At 47.3% G+C, this 19,023-nt stretch overlaps 1 protein-coding gene across 21 annotated transcripts in view; it reads right to left on the reverse strand.

Moving 5' to 3' along the window:
* Positions 1–19,023, reverse strand: part of KALRN (kalirin RhoGEF kinase) — a 646,977-nt gene that overhangs the window by 356,747 nt on the left and 271,207 nt on the right. For all 21 annotated transcript variants that reach the window (XM_035724481.1, XM_035724478.1, XM_035724483.1 and 18 more), the window contains exons 7-9: positions 14,260–14,451; positions 10,532–10,663; positions 7,158–7,388 (exon numbers count right to left, since the gene is read on the reverse strand). In XM_035724481.1, the coding sequence (XP_035580374.1) occupies positions 7,158–7,388; positions 10,532–10,663; positions 14,260–14,451 (555 nt within the window). The remainder of the gene's footprint in view (positions 1–7,157; positions 7,389–10,531; positions 10,664–14,259; positions 14,452–19,023) is intronic.

Here is a 19,023-nt window from a genome sequence, read left to right on the forward strand (position 1 = left end):
TATTCTTCCTCCGAGAATTGGGGTCCCTTCGCCTGACAGACCAATGCTGGATAGAAGCTGGCCAGGACACCCAAAGCCCTAAAGTTTCAGCTGCCTCCACCCTGCAGCCCTCCACTCCCAGCCAGCCCACACCTGTGCCTTCCCAGCAGAGCCAGGGCTGGGGTGACTGCAACTTGTCTTTGTCCTTGGCACCTCCCTGAAAGAATCTCCTCGCCCTGGTGCCTGGATGCCTATTTATGCTGTCACCATACTTCTCATCACCAAGGCTTGGATCTCTTAAATCAGAGGTTCTGGAACTTCAAAATGCTTATGAATCACCTGGGGTTCTTTTTAAAACATAGGTGAGGAGGTTCAGGACAGCCCCCCCCCGCCCCGCCATGGAATGTGCCACTTTGGCATGTGGATTATTTTGAGCTGAAGGCACTTGAGACCCTGTGGCCTCAAGAGAAACTTTGTATCCCCCCTTAACTACACAGAAGAATCTAAATTGCAGGTCTTTCCCAGAATAAGGGTTATTAGCAAAGATAAATTTTATCTGAGTGACCCATCTGTATGGCAGGGCAAACATCTAATCAAAAACATCTGCTCTTCTTATGGCCCTAGTGAAGTGCATTCCTTTCCTCTGGAATCCCAGACCCCTACCCCCTTCTCCTTAGTTCAGAAGGACATATATACCTCATTTTACCTGTCTTTGGAATTTCCATGTTTCTGTGGATTCCCCATACGTACACCTATTAAATTTAATTTTCTCCTATTGATCGATCTCATATCAATTTGATTCTTAGTTCAGCTAGGAGACAGAAATTCTTGCCCCTGCAAGAAGGGGACAGGACATTCTTACTCCCTGACGATAGGCACCACCTTACCCACAGATTCTGGATCAAAAAGTAATGAATAGGACTAGATAATCTGTGTTTATAACAAGTTCCCCACTCTGAGCAGATGATTTTAATGCCAGGGATTCAAGGACCACACTTTGAGAACTATAGTTCCACATTTGCACTTGACCTCTCCCTTGTTTTCTCAAATCTACCCTTGCATTATTCCCTAGTTCCTGCTCTTTGGCCACAGGAGTACTGTGGCTCCCAGGAGCTTCCTGCTCCAACCTAGCTTTCCATCTGCACCAAATCACCTCAGACCTTCACTCTCAAAGCAGGTTTCCTCAGCTCAAGTCTTTGATTAGCTCCCCACTGGTGACACAGTGTGAGTCTTTTGTTCTTTAGCCTGGTAGCCAAGGCTTGAGAAATAGCATGTTGAGGTCATGGACAGGTTGAGAATAGGGGTTATCAGAGAGAAGTGACCCTGGATGGTGGTTGTCTTCTCAATCATTAACATAATTATAAAAAGGTATTGATGACATTAAAAGTACTTAAAATTTCCATGGATCAAGAAAGCCCTGAGGCTCACTAACGCCTAGGAAGGGATTTCCTCTCTTTGCCTCCCAGGCCCCTCTAGCCTCCCAGCCCTCAATCTTCTCACCAATAAGATGGGAACCAAACTATCACCTGCCTCAGAGGGAAGATTAAATAAGAGAAGGCAAGTGAAGAGATTAGATGCTCAATCATGTGTACTCAGATGATGAATCCTGAGCTTTAAACCACACAACTTTTATAGGCACATTTAATTCCAGTAACAAAATCTCAGGGTTGGAATCCAACCCTCTCTCTGATGTTTGAACCCTCTCCGCCACATACCCAATAAGTAAGCAGTTGGCATTTCAAATTTTGCAGGTGGTTCTCCCTTGTGTGTGTTCCCTGATCTCTCTGGGACTACATCCTGAGGGCTTTCCTTCTTAGATGCTTTAATCCTTTCTTAGAAGAAGAGTTCATTTCTAGACCCATCAGCATTCTGGTCACCAATCATTCTGTGTGCAACCCAAAGCGCTCATCTTTTATTATGCAAAGCTGTCAACTGGATCATACAATGTCCAAACTGGTTTAGTATGATTAAGGGGGCACAATCACTATAGCTAGTAAAAGATTGAATATTTGCAGTTTAATAAAATTACTCTCAAATCCTTTTTACATATTCTTTGGCAGACAGGAACTGACATAGTAAAACCTATTAATTCTCCATGTGAGGGTCCAGAAAAACTGATAGAAACAGGTGAGATTCATTTGTAGTATAGGAACTATGGACTTGAATATTAACACAGTCATTCAGAAGGGAAAGTCACTGAGCCTGATAAATTCTGCCATCACTGCCCCTCACTCGCTCACCTGACTGGACTGCGTATAAGGCATTGTTTTTAAGGGAGGGCCTTGGAGCCTCAAACATCACTGTCCCACCCACACCACCGAGACCACTCCTCACCCTTCCTGCCTTACCTGCCACCTGCTCTGCCAAGAGTGGGCACCCTGTTAGACTCCCTCTTCCCTGTCCCCTGGCTGTCACTTAGCTCTCTGCTTCCTGGCCTTCCCCGGAAACACTATCTCCATCTCCTCTGCCTGAGCTCCAAGAACCACTGCCATCCCACTCCAGCCACAGGGAACATCCCCTGCTCTGACCCCACTAGCCCATTGTTATTTTGCTTCTTTGGCCCTGAAGCCAGACAGCCGTGTGCCATTCATACATCCTTTGGTGCATATGTCTTCTCTCAAGTGAGGGACCTAACTCCCAGCACAGGGCCTTGCATACAGGAGGTGTACTAAAACAGTTCATCGGTTCATTCTTGCAAAAAACAGAGGGAGAAGAAAAAGAGAAGGGAGGCAAGCAAGATGGCCTGCAGAGCGTATTCAAAACAGTTGTTCTGGCTAGGGAAAAAAATGGAATGGAATTTGTATCTATCAGAAAGATCAAGAATCTAGCTACTCTTTGTTCTTCTCGGCACAAAGTCAGCCCAGGCTGGGAAGCAGTCCCTTATATCCCTGGGAACACACAGGAGTTAGGGGAAAATAAGAGACAGAAGCGGAGACAGGCTGATGTTGTCATGGGGTGCTCTTTTTGGCTCTTGCTCAGTGTTATCCCATTCTAAACAGGAAAAACAATAGTACTGAAAATTATTCTGCTAGTGATACTAAGGCAGGTGTGCCCCATCCACACCTTTCTGCCGCTTCACGAACCCCAGTTCCAGTTTGATCCTTAGAGACTTATTTCTGTTGCCTTCAAGCCCAGCAGGGAAGAGAAACCTGAGCACATATGTTGGGACTCGAGGGAGAGCAACCACAAGGGTGATGTGCCAGGCCGATTCCGACTGCAGAGGCTTCAATGGTATCTCTTTGTCACTGGTGTCCATCCTTGGTTTTCATCTTTATGCTTTACTCTGCTTTGGGCCCTTAACAGGCAAAATATTCCTACTTGGGCAAAGACCATGCCTGGAATTGGCAATGGGGCAAGCAGACAGGCAGGCAGGGAGAGGCTGGCTCACTCTCCTGCCCTCTCCCTCCACCAGCTGGAGTCCCTGTCTCTTTGTCTTCTGTCCCTCCCTTGCCTTCCTCTTTCTCTTTCTCCTTCCATCCCAAGGATGTCAGTTTCTCTGCTCTCTGTCTTCAGGTCTCTCTCCCTTTCTTCCTCTGCCCCCCTTGGCTGTCTCTGTCTCCTTCCTCTCCCTGTTTTGGGCTATGTGCATGTGTCCATCTGTCTTTCCCCTCTCTATGGAAGCATGCATGTGTGCTTCCTGTCTCTCTCCCTGTTCTCCTTCTCTGTCTACCTGGGTCCTCTCTTGTGTGGCTTTTCTATAGGATCCCTGGATTGGGAGCCAGAAGACTCAGGTTCTGGTCCTGGCACTACATTAAGGAGCTGTGTGGTCACAGCCACATTATTTCACATCTCTGGACCTCAAGTTCCTCCATCATATCATAGGTTAGATTAGATGGTCTTTCACGTCTTTGGCGGCTCTGAGATTTTCTCACGGAATCAAACAGAACTCGGCAGGCCCCTCTCCCCGCCCCGCCCCAAGCAGTCGCTGCTGTCCAAACAGAAGAATCATGCTGGGGTCCCAACAGCACGAGCACCAGGGGGCGCTCGAGTCCCACCCAGAGGATGTGACTAAGGAACGAGACAACGCTGATGGAAGCTTTACTACCTGCTAGGCAGCCAGGGTGCTAAGCCTTGTACTTGTCTCCCATTCAGTCCACTGAGATAGGTACTATGATCATTCCTGTTTTAGAGGTCATTAAGCAGAAGCACCAGAGGTGAAATGCCTTGCCCAGTCACACGCCAAGACTTGAAGAACAGGTTACACTCTGGGTGTCTGACTGCAGAGCCAGTGTTCCTATGCACAATTCTGTATTCTTCCAGCCACTGATGCTCACTCACGAGCCCTCCACCGAGGCTGCTGAGTAAACATCTCTGGACCCCCCAAGGTGCTCAAGAATCTTGGATCCAGACTATATGGTTCAGTCAATTCTCTCCTCCCTCAAGACACCAACTCTGACTTCTCATGCTTCTGCATATAACTGTTCCATCAATACTCTACTGCCCTGAATACTGAATGGCATATTCTGGTCGAACTGTTCTTTATATTTTCAGATGGGTATGTCTTGAGCCATTCTAACGAACCAGGCATCTTCCCAGAATGTAATGCAGTGCAGTTCCAGGCCCACTGCAGAAGACAGAGCTTTCTGAATAACTGATGAGCACCAGCATACTTTGTGAGTCCTGAGGCTGCATCCTCTACCTTGTCTGTAAATACCTGGGACCCTCAAGACTTTCACATCACTATTCCTGCAGGCAGACTCCAGCTACTCACGAGCAACTACTACATGGGCTGAGGGCCGGGGGGGCTTAAACGGCGTTCACCTCACAGAACAGAAACTGGGGGTCCTCTGATGATAATTTCAGCTCAAGGCAGCAAATATAAAGAGAACCCCAGCCTCACGTCAGACATAGCCAAGAGCTGTGAGGTGCGCAGAGAAGTAGTAGCCGCGGTTTCTACTCTCCAGGAGATATGGAATAGATGAGATGAAACATGCAAAATAAACATGATAAACCTATAAAGCTTCTGGGAGTCAGGACACCAAAGTCCAAGTCTTTCACCCTAACAGGCGCGTTATGTCCAGAAGCCTTCTGAAGCACCAGCTCAGACACCTGCTGGGCACTGATGACTGCCTGGGTATACGGTAAGCACTGGAGACCCACCAGCAGATTCGGCAGCCCCTGCTTCTCCACACTCGCCTATGCCCCCCTGTGCCAGGGTCACTGATTAGGGAGGGAGAGCCTGTGTGGGACAACGGGTGAATGAAGTTATGTTCCAGAAGTGAGAGTCACACAACCTGAAAAGAACAACGGAATTACCATCCTGGGAGATTCGGTCCTCATGGAAAATCTGAACCCATCACCTCCACCTCCTAACGTTCTACTTGCTTTTGCTCAGTGCCGACAATGTGATCGGTACGGTAGAGATGAACTGATAGCATCTCAATTCCAGAAATACTCTCATTTTTAAGAGCATGATATAGAATGGCCCCAGGTGTAGTTTTACTATACTTTCTTCCTAGCTTCCGTGTGGATGTCATGTTGGCCACAGAAAAGTCTGGGAACAGCAGTTCCCAGACAATCCAAGTCTGGATGCCACCTTCCTGCTGGGGAGGCTTTTGCCTGCCCCTGTCGCAGCCCCTCTATGCCTCTCCAGTGCCCATCCTGGTACAACAGCCGCGGAAACAGCAGGAGGGCAAAGAGCACACCAAGGACGTGGCACAACCCGCAGCCTGGTTACCTCCATGAGTCACTCCACGTTCACTGAAATAGTAACAACCCCGTGTGTGCCTCCGGAGGCTGGCACCTCCCTCTGTCTCAATCACAGATGGACTCCGTGCTCTCCTGTGCTCTGGGATGATGTATTTATCTGGACAGTTCCAGATGGTAGGAGTAGGCAACTGATTCATTTGCTTCTCCATTCCCGGCAGGCCCCACAAGGGTTTTGGAGCCAGGGCCAGCACATAAATGCCCATCTCTCCTGAGGCTGAGGTGTCTCCTCTGATGACTTAATCACTTGCCCCAGCCTGGGGCGGCGGGGTGGGGGTGCCTGCAACAAAGTTAGGGCAACCCAAGACTTGGAAACAGTCCTGAAGGCCTGTCTACTCCCAGGACCGGTCGCATGGCGAACCCTCTCCCAGAGGGTGTCACAGCCAGTGATAGGATGCCCTGCCCTCCCTCCACCCTCCCTCGGTCTCAGGGCACCAAGCACTGGGGCCCCTCCCAACAGCAGCTGCGAAAGGGACCACATTCCAAAGACCTGTCCAGCTGGCTCTTGTGTTCCATGTATATTTCGATACACTTTTTGATTACAACTGGCCGATTCCACAGACGGTATACCACAGAGGTATCCACAGAGGGTACAGAGGAGTGTGAAATGTTATTTTATAGGTACAAACTTGAAATTATGTGCTGGCCACAGAAAAGTCTGATAGCATGAGTGCCCCCACCCTTGCCTTTCACAGTGAAATCAGCAAGGAGGTGATGTTAAGCTCCAACTTCGGTCTCCAGCTCCCAACCAGCTCCCCATCCACCAGAATATCTGCACCAGAGCAAAGCTCCCAGGGGTCCCCAAGGAGACAGACAGAGAATGTACGAGGGGAAAAGAATGGGCTATTTCATTCAAAAGGGTATTCTTGGCAAGGCTGTCCTTTCATGGTCAAAATATAACCACTTCTTTATCATTTATTGTAAAGGGAAAAGCTATGACTGTATAATAATGCAAAAAGACAGACTAAGCCAGAAATAACCTCTAATCATTAATAGCCCATGTTTTAAATCTCATTTGCCAAGTAAAACCTTGCCAAAGAATCCCCTAAAGGCCCTGTACCCCAACCACCCCCAACTTCAGCAGACCCCCTGCCTCCCTGATTGAGAAGTGAGCTCACAGTGTGTGGTCCAACACTGACAGTGCTCAAATAACCCCCGCCCCCGGCCCTGGAGTCATCTAGAAAGCTCCTGCCCAAGTGAGGGTCAAGCTCTTGCCCAAAGACAACCATGCCATGTAAGCGTGAGGAAGGGCTCTGCCTCTGATGGAGCCTCCTGCCCCACACCAGAGGGAGCAGGACCATCTGAGGCTGCTTAGGCAGGAAGTCCGTCCGGGGTGGGGGGTGGGGCAGTTGGGGCCGAATGGCCCTCTTCCCTCCGTGTGTCAGCGGTTCCCGGGCCGGACTGCCTGCGTCGGGGCCTTGGGGCGTCTGCCTGCCTGGGATGGGTGCATGGAGGGGGCAGCGGCCCATTACCTGCTGCACGTCCTGCTGGAAGACACAGAGCTGCAGCCGCTGGTGGAGCCGCACCTTGCGGTGCTGCCAGATGCTCTCAAGCCGCCGCTGGTGGTGCAGCACCTCGTGCACCACGTCCAGCACCTGGTGCACTGCCTTGGAGTAGTTGGCGGTGGCCGTGAGGGACTCAGAGTTCCCAGGGCTCAGGGGCCGCTGCAGCACATCCAGCAGTGCTTTGCCATCCTGGCTGACCTGCAAGAAGGAGAGGTCAGCTCGAGGGAACCGCGTGGCGGGCAGGGCACGGGGCGGCAAGGAGAGTCGGCCCCCCAGGGGCGGGGGTCCCTCGTTAGGACTGAGAATCCCATGACACTCGAGGCACGTGCCAGCCAGAGCGCCCCGGCGCGCAGCCCACGGCCTGGGGGAGGGGACCTGCTCAGGCAGTGTCTCTCTCTCCCTTGAACTGGGCAGGGACTCCGCCTTATTCATCTGTCCCCAGTGCTCAGAACAGTGCCTGGTCCATCATACCTCATACATATTTTGACTGATTCACTGAGTAGGTCAAGCGGCAGAGCTTCATTTCAGAAATGAACCAAAATAAACTGATACCATAAACCTCTCTCTTTCTTCTTCACTTCCTCTTCCTAGCTCTCAACTTCCAGATATGTGACCAGAGGCAAGTTACTTAACCTCTTTGGGCCTCAGTTTCCTTGTATGTTAAATAGGGATAGGAAGGGGACAACCTCGGTGAGGACCGAGTGAGGTAACATGTGGAGCGCTCAGAACAGGGCCCCGGCAGGGAAGACGGGCTCCTGATTCTACTTTCACCATCAGCATCTTTATCATCATTTTGCTCTCCTGTCTTCCTTATTTCCTCCTCATTTTCTTTCTTTTATATTTATCTTTCTTTTGCTCTCTTTCTATACAACTCCCTTGTTTTCTCCTGAGAACGGTAATATCCCCGTCTTTCCAGAACATGCAGAGTAAGGGAGGGACCCTTTGACCGTAGACACAATAACCATGCTCTCCCGTCCCCCAACATTCACCCTCAGGGCTGAGACCCACGGGGGTGAGGTTCCCTGTCGTTCCTTATTGGAACCTTGGTACAATTACAGGTGCCCCTCTTTCTGGAAAGTGGCATCATCTGTTCGACACCTGTGGCTCACCAGTGCTGGTCAAGGACCCAGTACAGCAGGTATCTTTCCAATTTAAACCAGTGCTGACCAGGGAGTTAGGGGATTTTAAGGCCCTAAATTAATTTGGTTAACGATTAAATCCAAGTTGGGTTGGAGTTGAAACGGTCTTTCCCTTCGAGCAAGGTGGGGAAGCGAGTGTGCTCCTACCTGCAGCCTTAGGATGATGAATGAGGAGCTGTTTGCTGGGCTCCGGCCTCCCCTTACCCCACCCTCACGTCCTGATAATAGCTTGCTGAGGGTTCGGCAACACAGAGGCCTCTGTTACCCCCTATCCACGGGGCAACAGAAACGGTGTGGGGCTGGGCGTGGTGACCAAGAGGAATACTAGGCCGAGAGCGTACTGTGGCTGAGACCGGGGAGGAAGCCTGACTGGAGGACGACAGCGGGTCTGGACGACCTCCTCTATCCGCCCGTCCCACCAGGCCTGCCTCCCGAAGTGCACTGCCAGGGGAGGCGAAGAGGAAGCACCTCATCAGCAACACAAGGGTAACACCCTCCAGAGATGTGAATAAGACAAATAGTCTGTGGCCGAACCCAGGAGAGCTCTCCTCAGGGAACTCCGAGCAGATGCTGTCTTTGGCACCATGCTATGTCCAGGGCAGGGTGGTTAGAGATGGAAGTCCAAGTCCTAAAATCCAAGTCAGTAGAGCTCCAGCCCTCTGCCTCAGTCCACAGCTGCAGGAGGCAGGGACGGCCCACTGACCTCTGAAGTGGGCTTGGAGGGCATGTCTGTGTCCCCCAGGGCTAGGGCCTGAGAAAACACTGGGAGAAATATCGTGTCTCTCTGTAATGACACAAACACTGAAGTGTGACACGTGTAAGTATGATATGAGTGTCATTTGTACGCTCTATGTTTATATCTTACAAAGAGTAAATTTAGAGATTCTTGACCCATGGCCATTCTTAACCCACAGTTCTGTTCTAAGAGAAAGCCTTGGGCCATCTGGACCAAAGCTGATGAGATCAGATTTGGCTCACAGGTCCTCCTGTCTGCCTCCTATAATAACAAAACCTGATACCATTTTCTTAAGCACTTATTACTGTCAGGCACTGGGCCATGTGCATTACATGGGCACTATCTTTGTAACCCTTCAAACTACAGGCAAGTGTTAACCACCTTCATTACAGAAGAAAGTGAGGCTTAGAGTACTTAGGTAACTTGCCTGAAGTCACACCAAATAAGGAGGGGGCTGAGAGTCAAAGTCAGCTTTGACTGTGGCAAAACCTTTACTCTCACCCAGAAGCCCTTGGTTCTTTGCCTTCAGCATGCGTCAAATTTACCCGGTGTAATATTGACTAAAATGTAGGTTCCAGGTCCTACTTCTTGACATTCTGATGCAGTCTGAGGTGGAGCCCAGGAACAAGTCTGAGGTAAGTGGTCCGAGAACCCACTTGGAGAAACACGGCTCCAACTCTCCTTGCCCATGGGCCAGATGTGAATTCACTTTCCCCTCCTCATCCAGCTTCCTTAATTAGCCCAACTCTTTATGTCCCTCAGCCTCTCCCTCAGAATTCACGCCAGTTAGTCAACTCACTCACTTGCGTATGTCCACAACATATGCCCCCTTCCTTTTCCTTGGAAAGCAATTTCAAGAAGAGCTCCCCCCACCTTCTTAACTTGAACCATGCACCCAGCCTTTGATTTTTCAGTTAAAGAGTCTTTTAATTTGTCTTTCACTTCCATGGCAGCTTCTCACTCCTGCAAACACTTATCTCCACCCCATAGTGAGTTCTCCTCTGGACTTTCTAGAGAGAAAATGGGTATTTGTTGATGAGCTGCTTCATTAAAGGGGTAGAGGGCTGGCCCACCAGCCAGAAAGCACACTGAGGAGCACAGCCTTGCTTGCTCATATTCGTCTTCCAGGGGAGAGAGTCTGATCTTCACACATAAGGTGAGGGAGGGGTGTGTGTGTGTGTGTGTGTGTGTGTGTGTGTGTGTGTGTGTGTGTGTGTGTGTGTGCGTGTGCATGCACACATAGGCACAGGTGGCGCCTGCTGATGGCCACATTGTCTCTGCTTCCTGGCTGGAGACCTCATTGTTCATAAATCAAGGATCTTAAAGATGTCTCTAAAGGGAGAAAAATGGCCTCTCTCTTCTTCTTAGTCCAACCCAGGCTATTACACAACGTACAGGCCAGTGCTCTTGCCACTCACCCACATCCACACACACCCACGAGCCCTGCATGTCTGCGTGGTCCTCACCTCTGTGTAGGCCTGCGTCACCTGCTCATACAAGGACTGGTGGTGGTGGATGGCCAGCTCCAGGTCCTGCATCTCAGAGGGCAGGCCCCCCTCGCTGCACATCTTGCACCAGGCATCCACTCCCGACAGGAACTGGAAGGAGATAGCAGCTGGGTCAGTGCTGGAGCGCTGGGGTGGGCAATGGGCAGATTTTGTAGATCTGGTCAGATACCTTGGGAAGAAGTGTTAGGGCCTCTGGGAGCCTCAGAGACCACTGCAGAGGGTAGAGTCTTTCTCTTTAATTCTACAAACACCAACCCCACGAAAGAAGTCAGATACAGCTCCTTTGTAGGAAGTATGGTTTCCACAAACAGAGATGACTGTTGTGAAACCACTGGGGTAGGAGCCATCTACGTGTTCAACAGGTTATACCCACACACTGGCTACAAGGTGTGGGAACATGTATACCTTAGAACTCCTTGTCCTATGCACACTCACAGGCACATGGGAGAGGCTGCATGCAATGTAACGGGATGTTTCCACACAGGCATAATGGGTTGTGAGGAGGAACAAAGAACAGCTCATACAAGGCTATCAGGTACCCCAGCGAACTTGCAGAAGCCATTCCCACAGGGGTTGGAGATGAAAGCTCCACGAGATCCCCACTGTTGGGTCAGTATCTTTAGGGGTGGGAGAGGGGAGGGGCAGCTTAGGGGGACAGACTGCACCATGCCTATGGCGGCGCTGGCTCCTGGGATGTGATACATAGATATAGATCTCGACAGACATCAAATTATTTAAAAATTAAAATTAACAACTGTGGAAGACTATGGGTCTCCATGCATAAAAGGTGAGCTAACTGAAATCACTGATTTATTGGGTGGAAAAATACACCTATAAATGCAAATAATTCTTCACCCAACAGTCTGGAATGGTTCTGTCTGTGATTCTTCTCGCCTGGGTGCACAGTTCCACTTAAATTAATTGCCTAAATACCTTTTTATCTCATTGCCTAGAACAGCCCATATGAGGACAATAAAAGAGCTGCCTAAATAAACACATAATAGCCTTGAAAAAATAGCCTTGAGTCTGTTGTGTGGTGTGTGTTTGTTTTTTTCTCCCCCAGCTAAAAAGAAGCATGGTTTATGAGTTTCCCAGAAGGACTGGTAATACCTGAGGAAATTGCCTTAAAAAATAGATACAAATAAAATTACTTCTGATCCAAAGCAGTCCAAGTCAGGAAACATCAGCTAGAAGCTGACTCTACCAGTTACTTTTGGTTCTGGCATTGCACTTTCTGTAACCACTGGAGTTCCAGTCCCAGCGTCCGTCAGCTCGTAGTCCCTCGCCTGGTGGCTGTCGTGCTTGGTTTTTCATTCTGTTTGTTTTTATCCCATTAGGTCTTCCCTTAACAATTCTGGAAGCATGCTGGGTGCCATCCAGCATCAGATTGAATACACTTGCTAACATCTCAGAAGCTTCTTTGCTCTTCCAATAACCATTTTACAGAGGAGCCTGAAAGCAACTTGTCATTCATCTGTCAACCATGGGGGGAAGCACCTCTCCAAGGCCCTTGGGATTTCTCTGTAATACTCTAACAAGAGTCCTACAGCAGAGCCCACAAAACGGTCAGCTCAAGGAGAGAAAGGCAGAGATACAGAAAGGGAAGTACGGAGTCTCCCTTGCCAATCTGGATAAACTTTGAACAAAATGTGCAAGTGGTAGGGTTGAAGAGAGAATGGGAGATTCAACATGAGTATTCTCCTGGGCCTAGACATGAACTAGTCATTATCAGTCATTATCACCATGATCCTTAAAAAAAAGAGAGAGTCTAGATTTTTTTCAATGTGTGGAGCTGCCGCTGACTTATGACACAAGTATTTCAGTCTTTGGGAAGGTCTCAGGTGGAAACAGACACAGGTGAGGGAAATATAAACATACCAGGATAATATGTTGCACAAACCAGTAATAATGTCTAGCATTTAAAAAGCACAAAAGGTATCTTACATGTTCCATCTCTACTTCTTATAATAGTGCTGTGAGGTTTATGATTATCTTGTATTAGAGATGAGGAAACAAGCCAAAAATGGTGAAGTGACTTGCCTAAGAGTTAATGATCAGAACCTACATGTGCCTGCCCACAAAGCCTAGACTCTTCCAATTATACCATGCCGCCTTCCATGTTAGGTGGGTCAAATGGGGGGAGAGATTTAAGGTATGACCTCATCTAGGACTCTCCACCATCTGTAAGCTACCCAAATGTCATACAAAGAAAGGAATTTAGAGGTTAAAACCACAAGCTTTAATGTTAGACACATCTCAGTTGAAATCCCAGCTGTTTATAGATTGTGTGATTTTTGCAGTGGTGTGTTAGTAAATGTTTAAGCACCAGCATATGTGTGTGTGTACTGTATATATACACAAGTGTATTGTAAACTTTACTGATATAAAGGATGTGTAGCACATAATTTACAAAGAATAATGACATATACAGTGCTCCTTATTGTAAATTCTATATAGCCAACTGATTCTCACAGGATGCTTTTATTTGCAAACGAACTTATATGAAAGCTAGCTGATATTTTCACTTATGTTAAGGTGTAATACAAAAGTGGAAAATACCTCCAGACTTATGTCAGAGCATTACTCCTTCATCAGCGATATGAGTGACTTCTGTGCTAAATGGAATAATAGAATATTCAGAAGAATATTTTGAATATCAGAAGAATATTTCCTCAATTTGGTGTGCTATTATTCACAATGTAACAGCTACAGACAGGCCACATTTTTTAAAGTTAATCTGCATTTCAAAATATGTTTTTCCTCATTTTCTTAAGACTCCAACTGATAAAAAAATAAATCAAGCCCTAGTTTGTAGCATTTGATGACTTCCACGATATAAAACTTCTACCTTGGTCTAAGTGCCATTACAGAATATGAAGTTGGGAAGAGTTAATCAGGAGCTATCCACACAACTGTATAGCGTTTTCACAGAGACAAATAGACATAATTTCAAGAACATAAGTAATAATAAATTGTAGTAAAATAGAAGTGATGAGTTTTGAGTCTCCATTACCTTTGTTTTTAATATATTTACTGTAAATCTATATAATTTAGTTTTAAGTAATGGCTATATTTAATACCCAGCTCACAAATTTCCTGAACATTTGACATTTGGCTCCCCATAGGCTGCTGAGAGCCAGCTCCAACACACCACTGGTTCCTAGGTGGGTCACTTAATCTCTCTGAGCTGTAGTGCTCCTCCTTGCAATGGGTGAGTAACGTCACTGACCAATGCCAATAAGTAAATAGCAACAAATAATTATTATTGCTATCCACTGTGTAACTATTACTTTATTACTATCCATAGCAAATGCTTATGTAAGATTAATTTCCCCCTGCTCTCAGCACTCAATGATCAGTATTTCGTTTCACCCCTTCTATCTATGCTCTGGGAATGCGGTCAACACATGCACACACACACATACACACAAAACCATAAACTACCAAACAGAATGTAAACAGCTCTAGGTTCCTTCTTGTTTGGATGTTAAGCAAAGCTACCCAGAGTGACCAATGTGTCCTTGCGTACAAAGGAGCCAGGAAAGCCATAGAACACGGGTTGCCACTGCAATGACTCAGCAGGGTCTTGTGTGTTTCCAGAAGAGAGGAGGGGCTCTCTACACAGACGGCGTATGTACTCCCACCTTTCTGACCAACAGCCACCATAGCAGCTCCCTTGGCCTCACCTGCTCAGCCTTCTGGTGGAACACCGCAGACATGGCCAGGATGGTGCTGCGTTCATCCAGGGCAGCCGCGAAGCTCTTCCACTCCTGGTCCAGCTGTGTGGAAATCTGCTTGATTTGCTGCGAGGCGTAATGACCGGCCTCAGAGAGACGGGAAGCCACGGACATGATGCGGTTGATGTTGACATAGGCATTCTGGGAAGCAGAGGAAAGGGAGCGCTTAGTGGGGCAAGCTAGAACAACACCCACTGAGCACTCTTGGGGGTGGGTATTTGGGGAAGAAGGCTACTCAAAACAAAACGTCTGAGAGTGGCTAGTCCAGGCCACACTAGTGTGCCCATTTTTGGGTACACTAGGGAAAGAGAAAGACTTCCTGCAACATAAAATTTCAACTGCCAGGAGGTACAGTAACTGAGATCTTTCCTTCTGGGGACCAACATAATTTTTGTGTCAACTATTAATGCACATGAATGTGGATGCTTTATTCGGACGGCCTTAGTAACCCCCACACTCAACGAGGTCATGTCACAGGAGCATGGTGCTTCTGTGGAGCACCTTGGAAGCATGGCGCTTCTAAGAAGCACTCTCTGGAAATAGAGGCTTGAACTAGGGCGAAGGCACCTCTCTTGCTCAGGAGAGAGACTCAGGGCATTACGGCTCCCTACAACGGGCAGCGGTGTTCATCAAAAAGAGCACAAAGAACACATGTCATGTGACGTCTACACATCTTCCTATCGCCAAGAGAAGAACTGGCTGAAGCCCTGCTCCTCTCCCTACCAAAAAAGCTGGGACACTAGCCATCAGTCAAGATTTAAATAAAGAGAGCATCGGAAGCAACAACATTCTTCCATGCTAAAAATCTACATCTGAAACCAATGATGTACTATATGTTGGCTAATTGAATTTAAATTAAAAAAACAAACAAACAGTGGAACACTTTCTTATCCCTGCTAGACTTAGGGATATTTCCCTACCTAACCCCAAAAAGGCATCTGTGGGTTATCCCAAAAAAGCAGGGCTCTCCTGGCCCTGCTGACTTCTCTCATCATGTGCTTTGTTTACAATCATTCCCATCTTTGATTGCCAATTAAAAATTCATGACCAAGTGTGTTGTTTCCTACCAGGCCAACAGAAAACCCTACAGGAAGGAACAAGACAAAAGAAAAACCTCACAAACCTAAGATAGTAGCTAGCATGATTATTTTTAACTGCTACCTCTTATTGTTTGAGGTGTCAAAACAATCAAGTAATATTGTGGCATCCACAAGGAGCTTTTCTGAATCACACAATGTCTGCCTGAAGAAGGACTAAGGCGGCAAGTTGCTTGCGCACTTTTGTTCTTTGTTACAAATCTTCTCGAATGACAAGAAATATTCTTCAGCAATGGCATTTTCTCCTGGCTCTATTATGAGCTCAGGAATAGTTTATTAATACTGGGTAAATGAAGCTTCTTTATTTTTCTTCCCCTCCTCCTTCATGGTCCCTATTCATCTTAACTGTCCCTGACCTCAAGTCTTCCATTCCAAACCTGAGCCAGGTTGATAAGGTCTCTCTTCTTTTAAAAGGCCTCTGTAGAAGTTTAAACGGTTAAATGTAGTGCTCAAACACAAATCCATCCTGATGTCTAATGACCTCCATGTGTAATCTCTTTCTTTAGTCTGGCCTAAGACCTTCCTGACGCAGTACATTTCCTTAATAGAGCTAGAATATTACTGACTCTTGTTATTTGAAATAACTATTCTTCAAAGATTTAGGAATCATTACCAGCCTTGTTTTCTGAGTTAGGACACAGATTCTCCTTAAAATTAAGCTCTATTTATAGAACTGATAGAAAAAACAACTCTGTACTTGGAAAGAAAAGAGAGAGAGAGAAAAAGGCATGTACTGATCTTAATAGTTCTGTCTTGTAAGGGAATGACATTTGGATTCCCCCAAATTTCCTGCTTGTGTCATTACCTTAGTTTGGGTTGTCTCCAAAGCAGACCTTGAGACAAGGATTTGGGTTGGATGACTTATTTGGAAGTGACTGCAGAAAGCAAGGTGAGGGAGTGAGCAAGTCAAAGAAAAAAGGAAAGAAAATGAATAAAAGATGTGTTTATTAATGGGCTATAGTGCTACAAGCTCATCCCTCCTGAAGCCTTAAAAAGCAACTGTGTAGAGCAACTCCTGGGCTGTCTCACTGGGAGGTGAGGTATCTAGGGCATTTATGCACCAAGTCCGATTGCTCATGGTGAGGGTTCCTTTGGAGTAATTCCATTTCCAGCCTGACCTACACAGAGGCCAAGCACACCTCCCAGGTCAGAGAGTGACCATGGCCAGAGAAACACAGGAAGCGATCAGTTTATATGGGCGCCACCTGCATTTGACCTTTAGGGCTGGCTGAGGGGATGCAGGTGTGATATTGACAGTGTGTGACAGAGCTGTCCTTCCAAACTGGATTCAAATCCGGAAAACCTTCTTCCCCACCCCACATTTATCCGGATTTATCTAGTGTTACTGGGTTTTCCTGTCCTGGGAAAGTCTTTGTGTGCTTTGGCCAGATGGGAAGCAAGAAAAGCAATAAGAGCTGGGCACCAGCCTCTCCCCAACGTCCCTCATGGTCATCTTATGGATACCTGGCCCTTTGTCATCACTGCCTGTTTACATTCGCTCCCCACAGAGAACATAGGGAGGCACACTTCTGCTCACTTTAGGAAGAACTTTCTGGCTATTAGAGATGTCTAACTGTGGCTGCCTCTGGAGGCTGTTAACACTTTGTCACTCATTCAAACATTTATGGAGAGTTGGCCAGAGTCTGTGTTGGGGGCTGTGGGAGATCAAAGAGGAATGAGACAGGATTCCTGCCTCAGGGGCTCACAGCTGAGACAGAAAAGTCCTCAAATAACTGCAATTTAGAGCAAAATGAAGTAAGTGTTTCTACAGAGGCGGAGGGAGCTCGCTGTGTGGATGCAGAGGAAAGGGATCTGAAACACTGGCGTCGATGTTGGGAAGGGGCTTCCTGCACAGAAGGGGGTGGTGAGCCTGGTGGTCCTCCAAGGCCCCCTTCAACCCTGAAGCCTGTTATCACAAATAAAAGCTAAAAACAAACACAAACAAAAGACCACAGCTTACACTTCACATTCTGGAGACTAGCACAGTAAATGCCTCTTTGTTTCCTTATCAGTGGGCAGAGAAATGTCTTACTAAAACTAACAATGATTATGCTTTACAAAAGAAGTAGAGGGAGTATTCCTCACAATAGAGGGATAAATATCATGTTGACTCATGAATTTGCTCATTATTCTTCTCTACAGCCCCCTTTCAAAATAGCTAAACACTGCAGGCAAGTCACGTGGCCCGGTCCATCATCATCACCTTCTTCGTCTTCCTTCAGCCTAGAACCTGAGACAAATGAGCAGCTAGATTCTAAATGGTAGCCAAAAACCAAATGAAAAGAGAGGAATGGTAGAGAAGGTCTCCAATGACTTGAAAAGAAAGAGCAAGGTTAAAGAGCTGGGTTAAGAGTGAATAAATAGGGGTGCTTAGTCATTATGCATAAATGACTTGTCATGGCCTTTGGTCAATCCATCCCTGTGGTTCTTCTGCGTCACTGTTTATGCCTCCATTAAGGAGCATTTGGGAGTCATGTTTGTCCTGGTGACGTGGCCAACAGGAATAGATATTTTCATTCTTTCAAGCCTTTCCATTCCCTACCAGGGGCGTCCTCCACTCCCTCCAATCTGGCCCTGCTATTCTGCCTTGCCAGCCAAAAATGCCTTTCCATCTGCAGAGCTGTCCATCAGTCAAGGGCATCAAATTCACTTGGCCAGGAGTCAGGAGACAAGAGTTCTGGTCCAGCTCTAACACTCCTCTAAGGTGTCACTTGCCACCCCTGTGCCTCAGGTTCTTTATCCTTAAAAGGAGGGTGTTGAACTAAATAATCTCAGACATTCTATTTGAGTAAGCGGGGTCAGTTCCAGATTGAATGTAGAAAGAACATAAGGGGACACAGTGTTGTTCTGTACTATTTATTTATTTATTTATTTATTTATTTATTTATTTATTTATTTTAGAGAAAGAGAGAGAGCAAGCAGGGGAGGGGAAGAGGGAGGGAGAGAGAATCCCAAGCAAGCTCCATGCCTATCACAGAACCCAACATGGGGCTCAATCCCACAACCCCGAGATTATGACCTGAACTGAAACCAAGAGTTGGAGTCCCAACCGACTGAGCCACCCAGGCACCCCTCTTCTTGTCTTATCTTCAGCACTGACTAGGGGAAAACTGACTAAATCTATTCCCCTCCCCAAACCCTCTTCTATGGAGGAGGAAAGGCATAAACTGAAGAAACAACGGTAACTCAAAGATTTCAAGTGTCCATGTGCAACAGGAATGTTTTCAACAAAAGAACACCATGACCTGATTTATGCTTTTAAAAGACTACTCTGCGCACTCAAGGGTCAGCAAGGAGAAGTCTGCATGGGGTGAGACAGGGAGAATAGTGCTGCCTACCCTGGAGTGGACATAGCCCAGCCTTGGCTGTCCACATGTCTCTGCCCTTCATCGTGATTCTGCTCTCTGGCCTGTCATGTGCGGGCCACGGCTGCAGCTGGGTCCCCTGAGTTCTTCAGCCTCCAAGTGACTGAGGACCAGATGCTTCTCTCCCCCTCTCCTCATCAGCCCCTTCCCTTGAGCTGAGCTGCCTAGACTAACCAGTTTCCCTGGCCAGAAGTTAGTAATGGGACTAATAATTCCGGTTTCATGAGTATTTTCTTAAGTCCTTACCTCAA

Source organism: Zalophus californianus, chromosome 1, assembly GCF_009762305.2.
Source record: "Zalophus californianus isolate mZalCal1 chromosome 1, mZalCal1.pri.v2, whole genome shotgun sequence".
NCBI classification, from domain to species: domain Eukaryota; kingdom Metazoa; phylum Chordata; class Mammalia; order Carnivora; family Otariidae; genus Zalophus; species Zalophus californianus.